The following is a 20,324-nucleotide window of genomic DNA, read 5'->3' as shown; positions in this document are numbered from 1 at the left end:
TTCTTAGTGCTGTGCTTTAACCTGCTGTGCCACCAGGGAGGGCAGAAGCATTGCTTTTTTCATATTCATTCAACAGATATTTATTGAGTCCTTATTATGTTCCAGGCACTATTCTAGGCAGTGGAGATAACACAGTGGGTTAGTGAGTACAGACAGATCCTGTTGTCTTAGAGCTTACATTCTAGTGGGAAAAATAATTCTAGTAGGAAAATACTGACTTCCAGTGTCCTCCTGCTGTCCACAGATGCTGTCATTGCCATCAGTCGCAGGACATCACTGTCACCAGATGAATTGGTTTAGGGAGTGATCCCAAGAGGACTGGGGAGAAGGCAGAAGAATAACACAATGAGGGGCTGGATGAGATTTGTCAGAAACTCTTGATGGAGATGTTTCCAGGGAGGGACCTTTATCCACTGGAACCACTTTTAACATCTCCTTCTTTGTGACTCAAAACATGTACGAATTTTCCAGGGCTTGTGAATTCGGACCCATCTTTCAGGACCCTGGCTCTTCATGCCTTCTTCGAGGCTGCGAAATTGCAAGTGGAGCACAGTAGCAGCTGTAGGGGCAGCCGTTGCTTCCAGTCCTAACTCAAAGCCAATGCCCCGGGCTCAATCTTCACTTCCTGGAAAGATCTAGTTTGTTACTGCATATTTGACTTGTCTGGTGGGAGAAGTTTTAAAAGTCAGTAGTGTTTGAACTGTTGATTATTTGGACCATTTATTTATTTTTAACTTGGGCTCGCTAATTCTCTCCACACTGTCTCAAGGGGAGACTCCAACGTGCAACAACTATGCCCTTCATACAGTGCTGGCTTACTCGTGCTCACGCTGATAAAACACCCACGGCGGGCGACTCTGGCGACTCCCGCTCTGATCACCCCACCTCTTCCTCTAATGCTCACAGGAAGATCTTCGCATTGACTGCTGTCCCATAGTGCAGTAGGAATGGATATCACAGCGGAAAGAATGTAGCCCTGATCATTAACGACTGTTTTGTTTTTAAGAATGAAGTTGGGGAGGAACAGGCACACAATAGGAAATACAAAACTCACTACAGCTGGAGTATAAAGCCGGGGCTGTGAATTTCTAACGAAGTAGGAAGGAGGGAGAACCAACAGCAACTTTAAACACAATATGAGGACTGTGGAGGACCCAGCGGGAGCTCATTTCCTCTGCACATTTTGGCTATTAGACCTGTGCGTGTCTAAAAGGAAAAAAACTCAGTGTTCAATTTTTGCATTTAAACGTGATTCTAGCTGGAAAAAAATTTTTTTTTCAGAGAGCGAAAAGTGCTATGAGAAAAACCAGAGCAAGGTAAGCAGACAGAGCGTCTGAGCCAGGGTCTCTGACAGCACAGCTCAGAACTGCCGCTCCTCAACCCGGGGACACGCCCTGGGTGCACAGAGGAATGGAGGTGCGCGAGGCGGTGTTAATCGCGGCAAGGGTCACCTGAGCCCCACCTTGGGGGGCGGGGCATGGGGTGGGGCCTCAGTTGCTCTCAGCTGCCCCAGAGGCGCGCTCGCTCCTGGGAAAGGCGCGCCGGTGCGGGGCCGCCAGGTGCAGTCGCGGCCCGAGAGCACCTCCCCGCCGCGCGGTCCGTGGGGGCGTGGCCGGACGAGGCCCCGCCCTCCTGGCCGTCCATAAATGCGCCGGGCGGGGCGCACCGGGAGTTCGGAGCGCGACTTTCAGGGGGCGGCTGAGGGTCCGTGCGGGTGGCTTCTTGTTGGCTTCCGCGCCTAGATCGGGGCGGGCTCGGAGCTCCAGCCATGCTGTTCTGGCACACGCAGCCGGAGCACTACAACCAGCACAATTCCGGCAGCTACCTGCGGTAAGGCCGCGCCGCCCCGGCCCGACAAGCGCAGCCCGCGGCTCGGGCCGGGGTCGGAGGGTGACGCGCTAGCTGCCGTCCGGGGCGGGGAGGGGGAGCTTAGGGCCCAGGAGCCCGACTCCCTAGTCTCCTGGCTGTCTGGTATTATTCGGGTTCTGAGATCGAGTCCCGCCCTGAATACCAGCGGGGACGGAGGATGCACCACCCAGGAACCCGACGCGCGCGGATTTGGAGGCGCGCCGGGGAGACCGAGGCGGTACCCATAAGGGCTCCTCCCTAAACGACCCACGGCGATCGCAGCTCACACCTGCTTACCTCTCCTTCCCGGGTTTCTGACCACCCAAGCCTCTCCTCTTCGGACTAGTGTCGGAGAAGGGGAGGAAACTTCCTGTCATCAGGGTAGTGTCTGTCCCGGGGAAGTCTAGTCCTGCTCTTTGCCCCTCTCCGCCCGGGTCCCTCTCTGAGCCTCGCGCTCTCTTCCAGTGTCCTTGGTCCACCGAGGGGCGAGCGAACGGCGAGCACGCACCTGCGCTCCCTCTTGGCGGGCGGGCCCACGGGTGGGTGTCAGTCGGAGGCTCGGGAGGGTCAGGTGTTCCCCCCTCCTTCCCAGTGGTCGTCTGTGCATTAGTCTGAGACCGCACATTTATTGCGCTTGATGGACATCTTTCTTCTTCTACAGGGATTTGACTAGTGCTCTTCAAAGGGAAAAGTAAGTTTGATTCTTGTGCAAAGTTCCTTCCCGTCTCCTTTAAGAAAGCAGGACCCCCTTTTGCTTCAGTTCCTGGAGGATTATTTTCCCAGTTCTGCAGCTAGCCGGGTACTAATGGGCAGTCGTTTCATTTTCTGAACTCGCCTGAACCAGCTTTAGCCTGTCTTTATTTCCATCCTAGTCACAGTTTATGAAATGTGTCTAATTTAACCCAAAGGGCATTTGGTACTGGCTCAGAGAAAGTGAATTGTGAACCCAAGGGAGTCACTGGCAGTGAGAGTCGCTCTGAGTATTTTTTTTTTTTTTGGGAGGGGAGACAAGAAGTTCCCACGGAGATTTAACTGCAAGTTATTTGTTTAATCCTCACTCTGATGGACGATTATTTGTCCAATAGCCCTCCCTGAAGACATCCCCCTTCCAGAAGGTAAAGGAATGATTAGGTTTAACAGATGTGCCTGCTGTTTTTTATTCTCAGGCCAGAGTAGTAGGAGATGCTATAATTAAGGACTGCTAGCCTCCCTGCAGGCCAGGGTGATGTCTAGGGAGGGAAGCTGCCCTGGGGATGTTGGAAGCCCACTGGGCAGATGCTAATCCTCTGTGGAAGATTGTATCCATTCATTTACACTGGATGCAACAATACTTTTTTGTTGAACTGTGTGTTGCAGTTTCACTTGTGGTTGTCTATAAATGTTTGTAGATTTCAATTTGTGGCCATTAAAAAGTTGCCCAATCTTAAAAGTGAGTTTGAAGGTGACCTGAGGGGAGAGTGAATGTATTTAAAACTTATGAAACAAAAACCTAAAATGTCATCCAATTAAGGAATAATTCTCCCCTTATATGGGAGGTATCGGTAGTTGAGAAGAAAATATGTGGAATACATCAGATACCTTTTAGGATGTTGGTATTGCAGTAAGGGGAGGAACCATAAAGCTGTACTGGTTTCTGGGATTATTTGGGACCATGAATAGTGTGGTCCATGCCCCTCCCCTGATTTTGTTTTTTAAACCGAAATAACAAAGGTTTACATCCCTGTGTATGTCTGCAGTAGAAGTTCAAGAAGTTCAAGTGCTTTTTTTTTTTTTTTAAATTTCACTCTTAGAAGCTATGACTTCAACCTTTAGAAGGTTGACCTCAGTGAAGGCCAAGGTTGGGAGTGGATTATACCCCATGTTCCCCAGCTTAAACCGAAATAACAAAGGTTTACATCCCTGTGTATGTCTGCAGTAGAAGTTCAAGAAGTTCAAGTACTTTTTTTTTTTTTTAAATTTCACTCTTAGAAGCTATGACTTCAACCTTTAGGAGGTTGACCTCAGTGAAGGCCAAGGTTGGGAGTGGATTATACCCCATGTTCCCCAGCTCTAAAGTATGGGTCCTGCCCTTTTCCTTGGTTTTTATATTTTATTTTTGGTTGTCTCCTTTTGCTGAACTTCTGCAAGTTGTGTGACCTTACCAGGGAAGTGGCTTTTGCTCCCTTCTTCCCTTTTTCTGTTTGATGTTCTTGTGACTTTTATTCCTTGGCAAATAAGGATGACAGGCTTGAAACAAATTACTGTTGAGTGATGGCTCTTCCCTTTCCCCCAAAACCCCCCCCCCTTTTTTTTATTTAAAATCAGGAGCCCATGGATTATTAACATGGTCTGGGCAAACATGGAATTATGCAATCCGCTGGTGAGGGGACTTGCCTGCTTCTCCCATATTCCTCGATAACCACTTGGGCTGGGAATGCCCCAGTTGGGTAAAAGGAAGCCAGGATATGTGCCTATTGGAGGTGAGAGGCAAGGCAGTTCTGCCCTCTCATCTTAGGGCAGTAATGGGGGTGTCTCTACATGGAGCTTCTCCAAGTGTTCTCCACTCCTGACTTTTCCTTCTGAGAATTGGTTAGACTTTGTTGGGGTGTGTGCTGAGTTTGTGTTGTAGGGACACTCATTTATTGTGTTGTGCAAAGAACAGATTGTACCAGTGACTGCTGTTTATTCAGTGAAGTAGGGTCAGTGAATCTGAATCATAACCTAGGACACATGGAGGGAGGAGGGTTATCAAGATAAGGACTCTGGCACTTTTTGACACCTGTTTCCTTGCTGTTCATAATTTAGAGATCTTAAACAGCTTGCAGGTCATTCATTTTCTCCAGGATGTTTTCCCCCTTGTTAGGATATTTTAAAAAAATACTAGAAATAAGTTCTTTATTCATAGGCTGATTTTTTTTTTTTTAAATATGGTAGGCCATTTTGTGTAGAGGTAGAAGATTCTTTAAACATCTCAGTGTTTTCTATTTGGATAATATTAAAAACCAGTGTCCTTCCAAGATTTTGTGTTAGGACATATTTGTATGACTTTTAAAAATTGACTCTTAAAATAGGGGCCTTGGGTAAAAAAAAAAAATTTTTTTTTTTTTTAGAAGGGGCAGGAGAATGTTTCAACTAGGGGAATGTGGCAGTTTCTGCAGTGGCAGTTTCTGCATTTGCATAGTTTGCTGAAGAACCTGAGGGCAGACTGTACTGATCTGAGAGGTAGCCCATAAATAGAAGTCTATATAAAAATTCACTTTTTGGGGTTCAGATAAAAAATAAGACCCTATACTGCACAATCTCTCCTGTATGAAAACCATGAGTTAGGTCATGCCATTGCTGCTAGTTTGGTCCTTTTATCACAGAGGAAAGTTCTGTAATTGTAGATGTTAGGTAACTACATTTCTAACTCCTTGATGGTTTGATTAACTAAGTCTTTTAGGGCCATTGAGTGAAAATAGTGCCACCAAGGATTGGTTCTTCTCTTTGAAAGCATCTGCCAGTGTGAAATATCAGAAGCTAGCCTGCAGACTGCCCATTTCCTTTGCCACATGGACCGCAAGGCTCAAGTCTGCACCCTGTCTCGCATTCGACTGTCTCTGTGATCCTGCTCCGTAGGGTGCTGCTCCTGACTGATTCCTCCTGTGTTGCAGTGATGTGCTCGCTCTGCCCATCTTCAAGCAGGAGGAGCCCCAATTGTCCCCTGAGAATGAGGCCCGCCTGCCTCCTTTGCAGTATGTGCTGTGTGCTGCCACCTCCCCAGCCGTGAAGCTGCATGAGGAGACTCTGACCTACCTCAACCAAGGTAGCGGCTGGGACTTGGGGCTGGCAAGGGAGGCCAGGGCCGGCAGGGGGAGTCGGGAGTTGACCTGAACCTATGAGGGCCTCATTACCTTGTCATAGAGGGAATGGTGGGGTTTGGAAAGGAGGTTGTGGTGTCAAATAATCTGTATCTCAGCTGAGCTTCATTTTTTATCTGAAAAATGGACATTAACTGTGTTGTTTCTAGGGTCATACATGGGTAATAGGAACACTTGAATGGGAGCTTCAAGGAGCAGATGTTCAGTGACTGTAGTCACGTTGTAGTTAACACTGTGGCCACAACTGGTGTCTTTCCTGGACACAGGTGGGGCACTTTTGGTATACTGGATCTGTTGTCCTTTTTGGATCTGTGCTAGCAGTAATGGGAAGACCTGTCTTATCTTCCTAACACAGCACAAAGTCTGGTTTCCATATGTGCCAGACAGTCCTTTGTGATGATGGGACCTTGTCTTGGATGAATGGCATGGGCTTTGGAGTTTGAATCCCCACTCTGACATTTCCTAGCTCTGTGACTTTGAGCTATTTTTTCTTTTTCTGTAAGCCTCAGTGTTTTCCCGTGTAAAATGAGAAGTGTTAATTTTGCAATGTTGGAAAGAATGCAGGTGTGGAGGTGCCTGGTATGATAATGGCTGTTCAAGTGCTGATTCCATTTATCAAGCCACGTGCATCAGTGTCCCTAGGGATGTTGTTTTTGTGGTCTGTGGCTGTGTGTTTATTGCACTTCCTTCCTGAATTGCCTTGTAGACACCTCCCCCATTGAGTGGACTAAGTTTCCCTCTAATCTGAGGGAGACTAGAATACTGAGAGGCAGCTTGTCGTCATGGTTTGTCTGATGCAGGCTGCCTCTTTTCTAGAGAACTTTAACTCAATTTGGGGAGCAAGTGAGGATGCAAATCCCACCTGATCACCAAGGTTTCCTGACTACTGAGCTTGCCTTGCTCCTAGACCAGGGAGTCCACTTAGGTCTCTGGATGGAAACTGCTCCCCCTATTTGTTGATGTGGGGGCCCACTGGAAGGGCATGCTCAATTCTGTGAGTCGTTTGTGTCCCGGCTGATCCTCAACCCAAACTGCTCCATCAGCTGTAGGGTGCCTGACCTGGGAGGTCAGTGCTGCCCCATCTGCCAGTGCTGGTGAGCGCTGGTGATGGGTGAGGTATCTGGGCATGCTTCTGAGCAGAGCACTCTGGCTGGATTCTGGAAGGGCTTCAGTCATTTTCCCTTCTCTTTCATGGAAGGTTAAATGCTACTAACTTGTGTACCTTTGAGTGGTTGCTTTCCTCTCTGGGCCTCAGTGTAGAAGGAAAAACTGGATGAGGTTTCCAGCGTTGTTCCTGGCCCACCAAATTCATGAGGAAGGAGTGGCCTGCTGGCCTGCAGTTGGCCTGGACTGCTCCTGCTGCCATCTGGGAGGCCTGAGACTTTTCTCCCTACCTGCCCTACCCTCCTCCTCCCTGTTAATTTATCAACTTTGGACCATGTTTGGCTGTCAACAAACTAGATCTTTAAAAAAAAGATTTATCCTTTGCCCAATATAGATAAGTTAAAGAGAGGGGAAAAGTTGCCCTAAGCACCATCTGTTATTTTGGTGTATTTACTTCATGTATTTTTTTTTTAACTTCATGTATTTTTGAAATTACATTTTCCTCATTATTATGATGTTAATACATGGAATCATGAAATTATGGATCATTTAGAAAACTATAATGAAGACAATAAAAGAAAAATAAAACTGAATTGTCCTCTGATTTCATCTGAGAACCATTGCTAAACTTATTTATACATATTTGTGTGTACGTTTTAAAATTATGATCATGCTGTAGACATTATCTGTTGTCTTCATTTACTCTTTGTGATCTTTTCGCATGTCATTAAAAATCCTCTGAGAATTAAAATTTCTGTAATGATTTCATTCTTCTGTTTCTTCAATCAGTTTCATTGTTTGGGTTCTTAGCTTTCAGATGTTGACTTTGTGTGAACTATCGATTATTTTTATTTTTTACTCTGTGAAAGTTTATATATTTATGCAAGAACAGGGGTATAGGCCAAAGGTGTAGGGGGGTGAGAGGATTCATCAGAGACAGAGTGGGGAGCAGAATAGGCAGATTGACAAAATACACTGCTGAGGGGAGCAGCGGACAAGGAGAGAGGCGAGGTCTGCTGTACCATGGGTCAGCTTTCTGGCCGCCTGACCAAACTCTTGTTGCAGTGACTGGAGGTGATAGCTTGATAACAATGTCTCTAACCTCTGCTCCACCAGGAGGCCCTGTTGATTATTTCTGGATAAATAGCTTGGAAGTAGAATTACTGGATCAAAGGGGTTGAATAAGAATTGATATATTTTACTAAATTGCCTTTTCAGTAGAGCATATCCATTTGCATGTTAGCAGGGTACTTTTTACTGTCTCTTTTCCAATATTGGATATTATAATTTTTCATCGGATTAGGAAATACTAGTATTTAATTTCAAACAAGTATTTCTATTGTGAGTTTATTTTATTTTAGTTATTATTTTATTTCTATTGCTGAATATTTTGAAATATATTGATCACTTTAATTTTTCCATTGTGTTGATAATGCTTTGCATGTTTATATCTTACTGGTTCTAAGACTGGAACATAGGTGAAGAATATCAGTCTTTTAGCTACTATACATTGCAAGTATTTCCCCCTTCTGGTTGCTGGCTATTTAGTCGTATTTATTATTATATGATAACAGTATTTATTGAGTGGGATATGTTATGGTTTTTTTTTTTTTTACTATGTAGAAATTTATATTAAATGTCTGTTGTCAAATCTTTGTCTCATAGAATCCATTTTACTCTTAGAATGTTTACTCACCCTCAAATCAGCTTGGTTTCCTAAATTTCATTTAACGATTTCTAAATTGTAATACCAAAATGACTATGGAATGTTTGGGGAAAGTAGTAAGTAATCATTATAATATATATTATTTGCATTATTGCTACATGAAATATATGTATTCCTCCCTATTCCCAGCCTTACCAGTGAGATTTATGCTATTATGTTGCATTTGGAACTTATGATATGATATGAAGGTCTAAATTTATGTAATTTTCTAAATTACTGCCTAGGATATGAAGGTCTAAATTTATGTAATTTTCTAAATTACTGCCTAGCTTATCCTTTTCATATTTGTATAAAACGACACTTTAAAAAAAGATTTATTTGTTTTTGCATGAAAGATCTAGGGTGTAGGTCAGAGGTATAGGGGGTAGGTGAGAGGATTCACAAGAGCTAGAGTAGGGAGCAGAACAGGCAGATGTATGGGACATACACTGCTGAAGGGAGTAGCAGGTGAGACTGGAGAGGTCTGCCATGCCATGTGGGTCAGGTTCCTGTCGTGGGATTGAACTCATGCTGCAGTGGCTGGCAGTAGTTTGATAGAGATGTGTCTGTACTCCTGTGCCATCAGGGAGGCCCTAAAATGACACTTTTGAATTGTTAAAATATATTCTAAAATACTAGTCCAGAAACAGACCCTTGTATCATTTTTTTGGTCCCATTTCTCATTGAACTTAATGCTATAACTTGGAAATAATATGAATATTTCCCTGTTTGGGAATAGAAGTTGACCTTTCATCATTCTCCTTAACCATTCTCATTCATTCTTAGAGATGGATTTTATAACCATTATGTCTTCCTTTCTTACCTTTTAAAAAACATTGGTGAGGTTTCTGCTTAATAAAATTGTTTCTTGCTTTTATTAAGTACTATTTGTATATTAACTTTCTATTATTAAAGCTTCCCAAACATCATTTGAAATGTCTGAATATTATTTTACTATTTCTTCCTATTATTTAGGACAGAATATTGTCATTTGTCATAACTGCTAGAAGACAATATATAATGTAATTATTTTAGTATATTTATTTTTAACACTATATATAGCATTCAGCTTAGTTCTTTATAGTAGGTACCCCATTCAGATTATTTTAAAAATAGACACGATTTGTTTCCATTTTATTTTTCTTCTCTTGCCTCTTTCCTGCCTTCCTGTACATTAATGCTATACTGCATAGCAGCATACCTATTTAAAGTAGCTTATACTTATGTCATATGACAAATTAGTATAAATTCAGTTAAAAAGAGTGCTTTTGATGTGTCATTCAAAACCTTTTTCAGATAATGTTTGTTGCATTGGCCTTATGTTTACTGTACTATTTCTGAGGCCATTAATATCTTCTTTCTTGTAATGACTTGTTTAAAGTCTGAAACATGGGAGGCGTGCTGCATCTGTAAATGGAAAAGTCTTTTAAACCATTTGGGTCCTCATATCTCAGTGTAGTGTTAAATCATGCTTTGGATATCCTGTACCTTGGGTCAAAAGGTATATTACATATATGTGTGGTATCACTAAGGCCAGTGGTTAATTTTGGATGTGGTAAAAATGACCTGAAGAACAAAATATATTCTCTTCCTCCAAAATGGAGGTGGATAGGTCTTGAATGGATGTCTTCCTCCAAAATGGAGTCCTGAGGAAAAGAGGTAGATTAAATCTTTAATGGACATCTGCAAATTCCCAGATCCAGCTCTTTATGGGCAAAGGTCACTGAAGGAAGTTCTTTCTTGTAGGCTGGAGCCACAGGGAAGGGATGAAGTGGCTGGTGGGGGAGGTGTCTGAGAGAACAGAGGAAAGAGAACCCCAGGCAATGTGTTGGAAATTCTGGCTTTGAGATAACAAACAACTTTGCAAGAATGACTTGTTATGGAGAAAGCTTTGGTATTTCCTGTCAAAGTAACTTTTGAGTCTTAAAACATAGGAATGGATTTTTATAGGATTCTTACTTGGATTCAGCATAGAATAAAACCTTATTCTTTGGAAGGAGAGATTCAGTAAGTAGGGGGAAAAGTTGTGTATGATTGGGAAAAGAATGGGGTCAGGGGGAGGGGGCAGTGCAGTTTAAGCATAAGGTGTATCCCAAAAGTGAAGTGGTTCAGGATGACTAGTTTGGAACACAATGAGTGGTGTGAATGATTTGGCTGGAGAGGTAGACCAGATGGCCAAGATCAGCTATTTTGCTGAGATGAACCATGGGGCAGCCACTTACGCAAATCATTTAGCCTCTAATCGTATCTGTTAGGTAGAGAAAATAAAAATTCCTACGAAGTAGGTGCTATTATGTGGATAAAAGTAGTTAATTGATGAGAACAGTCTGGCATATAAGAACTCCTATTTGTCAGTAATAATAAAGTGGACACATTCTTTCTTTAGTCTTTTTTTGGAAGTTAGCAAGTCATCAACTTGAAATTTGGAATATTTTTGCTGTTTTTGACCTTCTCCCCAACTCCAAGATTAATACAGCATTGGTTGGTTGTTTTAAAACTGGGATTTACACCTCTTAGAATTGAATTCCTAAAATAGAACTGAAAAGTAATAGCTTCAGTGTAGATTAAAGGCAAGAAGGGCTGTTGAACTTTGTTCTTCATTCACTCTACAACTAGTTAATAGACATAACAACGAGAAGACATTTCCCATGGAGGGTGTTAAAATACCATCTTTAAAATTGTCACTCTGGACTCTTAAATGATACCAGCTGTTGTAAAAGAAAGGGCTACTTCACTGCATAGGAGGTAGTGATGTCAGTCTTTTGGTGATACTTTAACACTTTACAATTTACGAAACACTTGCTGGTGTTGTCTTTTGAGTAATTCTCCCCAGATGTATTATTATCATTTTTATACATAGTAGACTCAGTAGTGAAATCAGATTCCTTCTCCTGTATCACATAATCTTGCAAGCCAGGGGTGTGGTTGAGCAGTGATGTAATAATGGAGTTCTGGAAGGGGAAAACACCCATGCTTCTAGCTGTTTTTCCTAGAACTTCCTACAGTGAGGCAGGATTCTAGGCTAGGCATGCCCATGAGCTGTGCCTGCCCTGTGGTACTGCTGGTGTACTCTGAAGGAGGGTGTAGAGAACTTGCAGAAAAGACCATGAGGGAATAGAGTGATGACAAATTCCTCCAAGGAGAAAGTCAGTTGCTCCCACCCTTCCCACCCCCAGTAACCTGAGGAGCCTGGGAGATAAGAGTGGAACTTGGGCATTCATTCCCTCTGTCTTACCTGTTCCTTGAGTCCAGACGGAATGGCAGCTCTCTCTTTGCAGTGTCTACTCTAGGGAACTCACTTAATCTCTAAGAGTCTCTTTCCTTATCTGTATTAGGATGGTTTCATTTTGTGGGTTACCTTGAGAATTAAGTGAATAGTAGGCATACACTTATACTCCCCTCCCACCCCTATTATCAGTGACTTTGAATTTAAGGAGTGTGGCAAAGGATTATTGTGATAATCTTTTTTCCATAGATGAAGTTTTCTTTCCAGATTATTACCATGAACTTGGGAACATAAACTATAATTCAAATCACCCTTAAATACATTTAGACTTTAAAAAATATTTTCTCTCATTTTTTATAACATATACTTATGAAACAAAACAGCCGTGTACAATAGAAATTTTTACTCTAGAAAAATCCTTATAATCCCACTTCCCAGATTTTTAAAATCATACATTAGCCATTATATCTTAATTGTATAGCCACATGGTAACCCATGTGTATTTATAGAGATACACACTTATAGGAATGCATGCCTTTTTCTAGGAGAAATGGGATCATATTGTATATATTTGGCAACTTTTATTTTTTCAAATGAAGTATCCGATCTTTTTACCTAAATATGTGAATAGTGGAAAAACAAAAACAAAAGCTGATCTTTAATGATCATGTTACTAGCAACTCTGTCTGAAATGGGTTGCCTGATTGTGGGTCCTCACCCATACACTTAAAGTGACATAATAGTAAGCAACTGCAGGTGCATATAAAGCGGTTAATAAGGGGTTATTCACAGAATTAGGGGAAATGTAGAAATGAATATTTCAGGGAGAAAGAAAGGGTGATAAATTAGTAATGCATCCTACCAGTTCCACCAACCTGGAATCCCAACATCATGCTGAGAGCTGGAGAAAGCCTTTAAGAGTAGGAGGAGCAAGCCAAGAGCCAAACACCAAGAGCCCCAAGGCCCACATGTCTGGTTTTATACAAACCTGGCTGCTTAACTCCTCCCTTCAGTGATGATGGGATTTGTAGGTTGCCATGTCTTGATGGCTTTGGTCTGGAGTGGAGGTGGAGTCCACAAAGCCTATGCAGTTCCTTCAGGCCATTCCTTCCCTTTACTATGTTACATTATGATCCAGTATATGGACGTTGTAGAATTTGTTCTCTTAAGGAAATTTAGGCTTGTTTCATAGATATACCTAGCACCCAGTGAACATCCACCCATAGGGATCTTTGCATTTAAGTAGGTGGGAGATGATAACTATAGGAAAAACATGTAGAAATAGACTTGTTAGCACAACAGTTATTATAGATACTACCATTTTGCTCTTTCATGTGATTTACCCATTTTCCAAATGGGATTTTTATCCTTTTCCTGTTTATTTCTAAGGGCTCTTTCATGTTTGATACAGTGTATTAGAAATATTTTCCCTCATTTGTTTGCTTGTTCTTTTACATAATAAAAGTTTTAATAAGATTTACCAGAATTTTTATCTTTTTGTGTTTTATGCTCCATTTAGGAAAGTCTTTTTTAAAATTGTTTTTTCCCAGGTTGGCCACTTTGAACTTTTTAATTTTATTTATTTATTTATTTTAAAGATTTATTTATTCATACAGAACTGGGGTACAGGCCAGAGATGTGGAGGGTGAGAGGATTCACCAGAGACAGAACGGGGAGCAGAACAGGCAGAGTGACTGAAATATACTGCTCAGGAGAGCAGTGCTGAGACAGGAGAGGTCTGCTGCACCTTGTGGGTCATTCCCTGGCCTGGGATGGAACTTGTGCTGTAGTGGCTGCTGATGATAGCTTCATAGTGCTGAAGCTCAACCCCTTGGGACACCAAGGAGGCCCTACTTTGGAATTTTATTTGGCATGTAAAGAATGAGGTAGAAACTCAGTTCTATTACTTTTCAAGTGTCCATCACCTTAGCTCATTGAATATAGGGTCTTATATTGTAGATTACTATGCAGCCATGAAAAAGCACAGGATAGAACCTTTATGTGTACCCAGAAGTGACATCTAGCATATAATATTGGCAACTCCAGTTTGGATGATACGATTAATTGCCTTTCTTAGAACTATGTAGCAAATCAAGAACCAGGAATTTTGGAGTTGAATACTCCAACGTTTGTGGGAGTTGAATATTCCCAACATTTAATTCTCTGTTTCGCAAGTTCTGTGCTTGTCAACCTATGTACGTGTTCTGTAAAATGGACATACCATCCACTTAATATGTCTTAAGCATTAGATGAGTTACTTGCTGTTATTTTTGTTTCTTATTTCTTTTTTCCCAGGAGGATAATTGATATAGGCTATGTAACGTTTAGAAATGTTTGACCAGCAAAGAATTTTATAAGCCACATAAAGGTTGAAAGAGAAAACAAAATAAGGAATAGTTTTCCCAAATGTCAATTTCTCATAATTAATTTATGAATTAGTACACTAATGAACATACTAATAAATTGGTTGAAAGTCTTGTCATCGACTGGGTTGCTTTTTGTTTATTGTCTTTAAAACCAATCAACATTTACTGAAATAAATATGAATTTACTTGTATAGCTTGCTTTATTACATCTTACAGCATTTAGTTACAAAACTTCAGTTATTTTTTAATAGTGGACCAAATAAAATAACACCTTAACTTCAGAGGTGCCAATGAACTGTGAATGATAAAGTCTAAAGAATTATATGTTAACACCATCTATAGTCTGAAAATACTACATTAGAAATTAAAATTATTAATACCCCAGTGCGAACAAATGTAGCATCATTTACACATAGTAAGCGAAACAGGCCTGGGTCAGGATAAGTGTAGAGAAGACACTTCAGATGTCCTGCCACGCCGATGTAAGTCTAGATCAAAACTAACCCATCACCCTGCATTCCTGAGTCCTCACAGCTCACTTTCTTCTCCCCTGGGGACCTGATGATTCAGGGGATGTCCTGACCTGTTTTAAATGTTGGTTTCATTACTTTTCAGGTATTGTGAAACCAACAGGTAAAGAGATAATTATCACTGAAAAAATAGTTTGGTCAGCAGTCCTGCCTGCCTATGCTGCCTGTGCTTCATTTCACTGATTCTCCTTCTGCAGGACAGCAGCCTCCTGCCTGCCCATTGCCTGTACCATGCCAGGGCTTCTCTTTACTGATCCCCTCAGTGGAGGCTGCTTTCTTCAAGCCCACCTGCCTGGACCATGCAGGTCTCTCTGCAAACCTGTCCCTTTCTGGGCAGCTCTTCCTGCCCGCTTTTGTCTATGCAAGTGTCTTTTATTCTTCCATCCCTTTTGCTAATAAACCTGCTCTTTAATTATTAAAAGAAAGAACAGTTTGTTACAATTCCCAAGAAAAGGGACAAGCCACATGCTGTAGGGCTGCACAGAAAAGCACTGGAGCCCATCAGGAAGTAGCAGGATCAAGAAAAGTCATGGGCAAGAGCCTTTATTGTGGTCTCCATGGGATGGAATGGGAGAGGCAGAGTTAAGTGGCTCAGGATTGATTCCCCAGCACAGGGGCTGTCTCAAGTTGTGTAGACTCTGATTCTGAGTGATAAGGGTGGGGATAGTGGTCCTAAAGCCCAAGCTGAGCAAGAGCCCCCTGTTGTTACCTTCATACATGATGGTCTTAAGGGTATGTATAGCTTGGGTTGCAGGTGGAATAGCAGGCACAAAAGAATCACTTGCCAAAAATGCTGAACTTCAAACCTTCATCAGCCATTTGTTTTCTTGTGAAAATTGCCCCTCTTAGCTTACTGCTCTTTCTCTCAGTCCAAACAACCTCCAGCAAACCCACCTGAGCTGTTGTCTCATAAGAGCTGGTTTACCTGCTGTGATTTTTTCCAGGTCTTCCAGCCAAAACCGCCTGTTGGAATCAAGGTTCTGATGTTTTTCATGCACTTGAGAATCTGGTTCTAAACAGTAAATTTCCTCCCCTATTGGGTTTGCTGCAAAGTTGCTTTCATGTTCTTGCTGTATTTAGGCAGTGTCATTTGAGCTGTAGCGCTTGAGTATCACCCTCTACCTATGCTTTTTCATTCTTTAGAGACACCTGCTCTGGTTTGAGTTGATTTAACCTGCAAAGATGTGTGCACTGGATTTTCTTCCCCATGACTTAAATACGCTTCTCTCTCAAGACTTTTCTTTTTTTAAAGATTTATTTATTTGTGCATACAGAACTGGGGGTAAAGGCCAGAGGTGCAGGGGTCACGAGAGGCTTTACCAGAGACAAAGTGGGGAGCAGAACAGGCAGATTGACAAAGTACACTGCTGAGGGGAGCAGTGGGCCAGTCTCGAGAGGTCTGCTGCGCCTCTCTGGGGGCAGAGTTCGAACTCACACTGCATCTGCTGCAGTTAGCTTGCAGTGCTGCATCCTAACCCGTTGTGCTCTCAGGGAGGGCCCTCTCAAGACATTTTAAGAAAACATTATGCTAATGCCATTGTGGAGTTTCTTCCTGACGTCTTCTAGCTGGGTCCATTTTCTGACTCACTCCATGTCAAGTTGCTGTCACTCTTGTCCTCTTCTCTGAAAAGAGCAGTTGAGTTTGGCAACCCTACACTGTTGCAGTCAGAGATTGTACCTGGGTCCCTTCATCAGTGCCTTGCTGTTCCTTTTGTGCATCTACATTTTTTTTTCATCATTGTACTATATTTATATAGGTAACAGTGGTTTCCAACATTGTTTATATATTCATAGCTCTTGGGACATACGTTACAAAACTGCCCTCACCACCAAAATACCAGAATGTGTACCCACATTTTAAACACTGTTTTCTGTTTCTTCAGCTCCTCCCATCATGTCCTTCCCTGTACATCTTCCTGGACAAGCATCAGTAGGTTTTCCTGTAGTTGACTATTATCATGAAGGCCATTGTCTCTTTCCATTCGAGGCTGTTCTACATTCTTCTTAGCTGTTTTGAAGATGGTTTTCACCTCTGCATATGGGGCTGGGAGAATTTGGATGCCTCTGACTGACTATGTCTGTTCTTCCAGAGGAGTGGTCTAACACCATGAGATGACATTTGAGGACACTGGTCTTTTTTTCTCAGTAATGGAGGGCTGTCATTTTCCCCAGAGACCAGGTGTGCCTGTTCGCTCTCCTGAGTGCCACCAGACACAGAGTATGTGACAGCAGAGGACTGGCCCCACTGCAGAGACTCCAGGGCTTAGAGGCTCCTTTGATGAGTCTAATGTTCTTACTGACTCTTTAGCAAGGCCACAGAGTCTTTGGTCAGCCAGTTTGCCTTCAAAGTTCCATGGCTTTTTACTATTAAAGCAACAGAGACAGTATACACCAAAATTGCCAGGGGAAACTCAGATGTGAGCCGGCACCTGTCATTTGGACTGCCTCATGAGAACACCTGTGGCCTGGTGAGCCACAGGAGAGCTTTGCCCCCAGCCAGGAGACTGGGCTTCTGCTGCCTGCCTACCCCTGTGAGTGTCCCTGCCAAACAAGTTCCTGACAACCAGGGTGACCTGTGGGGCTGGAGGTTGGTGTAGTAGACTTCGCTCTGCTTCCTGTGTCAGTACAAATAGTTATATAATCTGTAATGGCATGCAGTGGAAATGTAATATATTTAAGTAAGTGCCTGGTATATCTGCAGGTCTCAGTAAATGTTACTTCATTTCTGTTGTTACATTTGAATTTTTGGACCGGAGTGGAAGCTGAAGGGAGGTTGGGGGTAGGAATACACACTTTGCTTTTTTGTAGATGTGTTACTGATGAAGTTTTCAGGGGCCACTGAACTGTGGTTAGAATTACTATTTAAAAGACGGTGCTCGTATTGTCCGCTCTGAATGAGGAAGGTGTTTTGTGTTCTGTTTTGAAGGAACCACTCTACACAAGCAGTTACATGCTCGTTCCAGCCCCTTGCACAAGAGAAGAAAAGAAAGCCAGATTAAAGATGGACTGTTTTTAGGCTCTGTAGGGAGGACAGCTGTTCTCTGTGCTAGTTAACAACTGATGTTCTCCCCTTCCCTCAGGATGCTGTTGCTTTTGCTGGATCCCCGTAGGATGCTTGTCATTGCCAACTGTCCAGCAAGGACCCCGTTGCTTAGGGTGGGCTCTCTTGTTTGGAGTATAGGAATGGAACGTTTGCCTCCCTGTCAACCCTCTGCTTTGCCTCTTTGTCTCACACAGAAGCATCTTTGGCTCCCTGGAGGGGGCCTCTAATCCAGTCACCTTGCATTGGTGGGGAAACTGAGTGTCAGAGGGTGGAAGCAGCTTATCATCTGTGTGTCAGCTCCTCACAGATGTGCTCTTGGAGCACATGCCTGTCTTGTTCTAGAGGGCTCAGGGTGGCATTTGGCACATGGACTGCTAGCATCAGAAATCTGGGGGCTGTGTTAGAACTGAGAGGAGTGGGAATCTGTTTTCACTAAACACCCCGGCGATGCTTAGGTACTCTTGGATTTATGTGTTGACCAGGGCATTGAAAGTACAGAGCTTTTCTGCCTTTCCCAGAAAGAAAGAACTGGGTTTTGCAGAGAAATGTGGGCCTATCTCACTTAAGACTGTTCTTTGCAGGGTGCGGCTCTCCTGTGCCCAGCTAGGTGCTCTGTAGTCAGCCAGAATTGGGAGATTTGGTTTCTTGATCTTTTTATGTCACCCTAGCTAGTGGCCATACTTCTATCTGGGTATTTATTGGACTCTGTGAGTCTTGAAGGGAAGGAGAGAACCATTCATAGAGGTAGAAGTTCATAGACGTGGACAAGAGTAGATTTCTGAAGTATTGAGGCTGCAGGGATTTGCCATATCTGTTGGGGATAGTTGTTAGGGAAATGGAGAGAAGGTGATTGATTGCCTGTTGACTGGTAAGCTGGGCTAGGGCAATCCAAGGCTCCTCTTCCTGCCCCAGTTTCTGGAACATGTGCAGTGCTTGCTGTTCTTGCTCTTGGACATAGCTTGCTCAAGGACATAGCTCTGGGATGAAATAGGTTGTTGAGACCACCTGGACAGTGTACATCCAGGTAAAACCTCTGTGTAAACGTTTTAAGATTTGTTGGATAGGTATAAAAAAAATAGTTGGGATGCCCCAAGACAAAGCATCTTAAGTAAGTTCTTTTGTTTATTAAAAATGTCACCTACCGGGCCCTCCCTGGTGGCGCAGCGGGTTAAAGCACAGCACTGAGAAGCTTAAGCCTCTTCCGCATGAGTTCGATCCCCGCCTGCCCTGGAGGAGATCCACATGGTGCGGCAGACCTCTCCTGACCTGTCCGCTGCTCCCCTCAGCAGTGTACTTCGTCGAGCTTCCTGTTCTGCTCCCAGCTCTGTCTCTGGTGAATCCTCACTGCTGAGGGGAGTAGCGGGAGGGTCAGGAGAGGTCTGCCGTGCCATGTGGTCACCTCCGCGGGCGGGGGTCAAACTCATGTTGAAGTGGCTTTAGCTTCTCAGTGCTGTGCTTTAACCCGCTGCGCCACCAGGGAGGGCCCCCTTTGCATTCTTTTAAAAGATGCCAGTTTATACCCACTGCCCCTTTCCTAGTGCTCTTTTACTTCCTGTTATATAAAAACTCTTTATTAGCTGGAGCCATATGCTGTTTGCTCTATTGTGAATCTGCATATTGCTCCTCTTAATAGATTAAAGATTCAGTTCAGTAGTGCAGTGATGTAATTTCAACTTGCCAAAATGAGAGAATTTCTTATGAATTAACAATAACCACATATAAAATAAGAAAAGAAGAGGACTGAGGGAAAGGAAGTGGGGGAAAAAATGCTTAGCAAGTAGCTAGGGATCTAGGGACCTCTGACCTGGAATCAACCAGTGGTGTCGATGAGCATTTCGATTTCTGGGTCCCACCCAGGTTTACTGCTTGGGGTTCTGGGTGGGGCTTAGGAATGTAAGGCACTTTTGGGGGGAAGAAGAGAATAATTTTCATTTGAAGATGCATCAAAAAATAGTCTTGAGAGTCCCTGTCCACCCTTTACCCAGCCTCCCATCATGCTGACGTACATGATGGTGGTTACTGAACCCAGGTGATTACATTACTGTGGTTCTGTTCTCCCTTCCATAGTCTCTGAAGTTTTCCAGTTCCTTCACACCTGTCCTTTTCTGTTTGCAGCTGCAGTCCAGGAGCCTATGTGGCATTGCATGGTCATGTCTTCTTGGCTCCACTAATCTGTGACAGACAGCCCCTTAGTCTTTTCCATGACCATCGGACTTAGTACTTTCTGGTCCATTGTTTTGTAGAATGCCCCTCATTCCACAATGACATTGTCTGACATTTTTCAATGCTAAGATTGAAGTCATGCATTTTTGGCAAGAATGCCCTCCAAGTGACATTGTGCACAGCAGCCTTCTGGGGACTTGCGAGTTCTGGGTCTTACTGCTGGTCTTGCTCAACCTGCTGCTTCGTTAGTGCCTACTGGGTCTCTTCTCTATCAAGTTACTGTTTCCCCCTTTGTCATTAATAAATATACTAGGGTGGCCATGATACTTGGAGATTCTGTTGCTATCTTTCTATCTAGTGGGCATTGTAATACCTAGATGCCTATTTGTTGCAATATCCACTGGTTGTTTCTGTTTTGTTGCTTAGATTGTCCCAGTGTGGTCCCTGGAAGTTCCTTCTGACTGGCCTGTGTCACTCAGACAGGGCTCTGTCCTGTTTTC

General features: G+C 43.2%; 1 protein-coding gene across 1 annotated transcript in view; it reads left to right on the top strand.

Annotated features, from left to right (window-relative positions):
• The first annotated feature begins 1,768 nt into the window (after positions 1-1,768).
• Positions 1,769-20,324, top strand: part of TFCP2L1 (transcription factor CP2-like 1) — a 58,638-nt gene continuing 40,082 nt past the window's right edge. The window contains exons 1-2 of the mRNA XM_004674726.2: positions 1,769-1,830; positions 5,481-5,632. Of these exons, the coding sequence (XP_004674783.1) occupies positions 1,769-1,830; positions 5,481-5,632 (214 nt within the window). The remainder of the gene's footprint in view (positions 1,831-5,480; positions 5,633-20,324) is intronic.

Source organism: Condylura cristata, unplaced genomic scaffold (assembly GCF_000260355.1).
Source record: "Condylura cristata isolate star-nosed mole 26May11 unplaced genomic scaffold, ConCri1.0 scaffold00002, whole genome shotgun sequence".
NCBI classification, from domain to species: Eukaryota; Metazoa; Chordata; class Mammalia; order Eulipotyphla; family Talpidae; genus Condylura; species Condylura cristata.
Note: the sequence above shows the minus strand (reverse complement) of the source record. Positions and strands in the feature narration are given on the sequence as shown.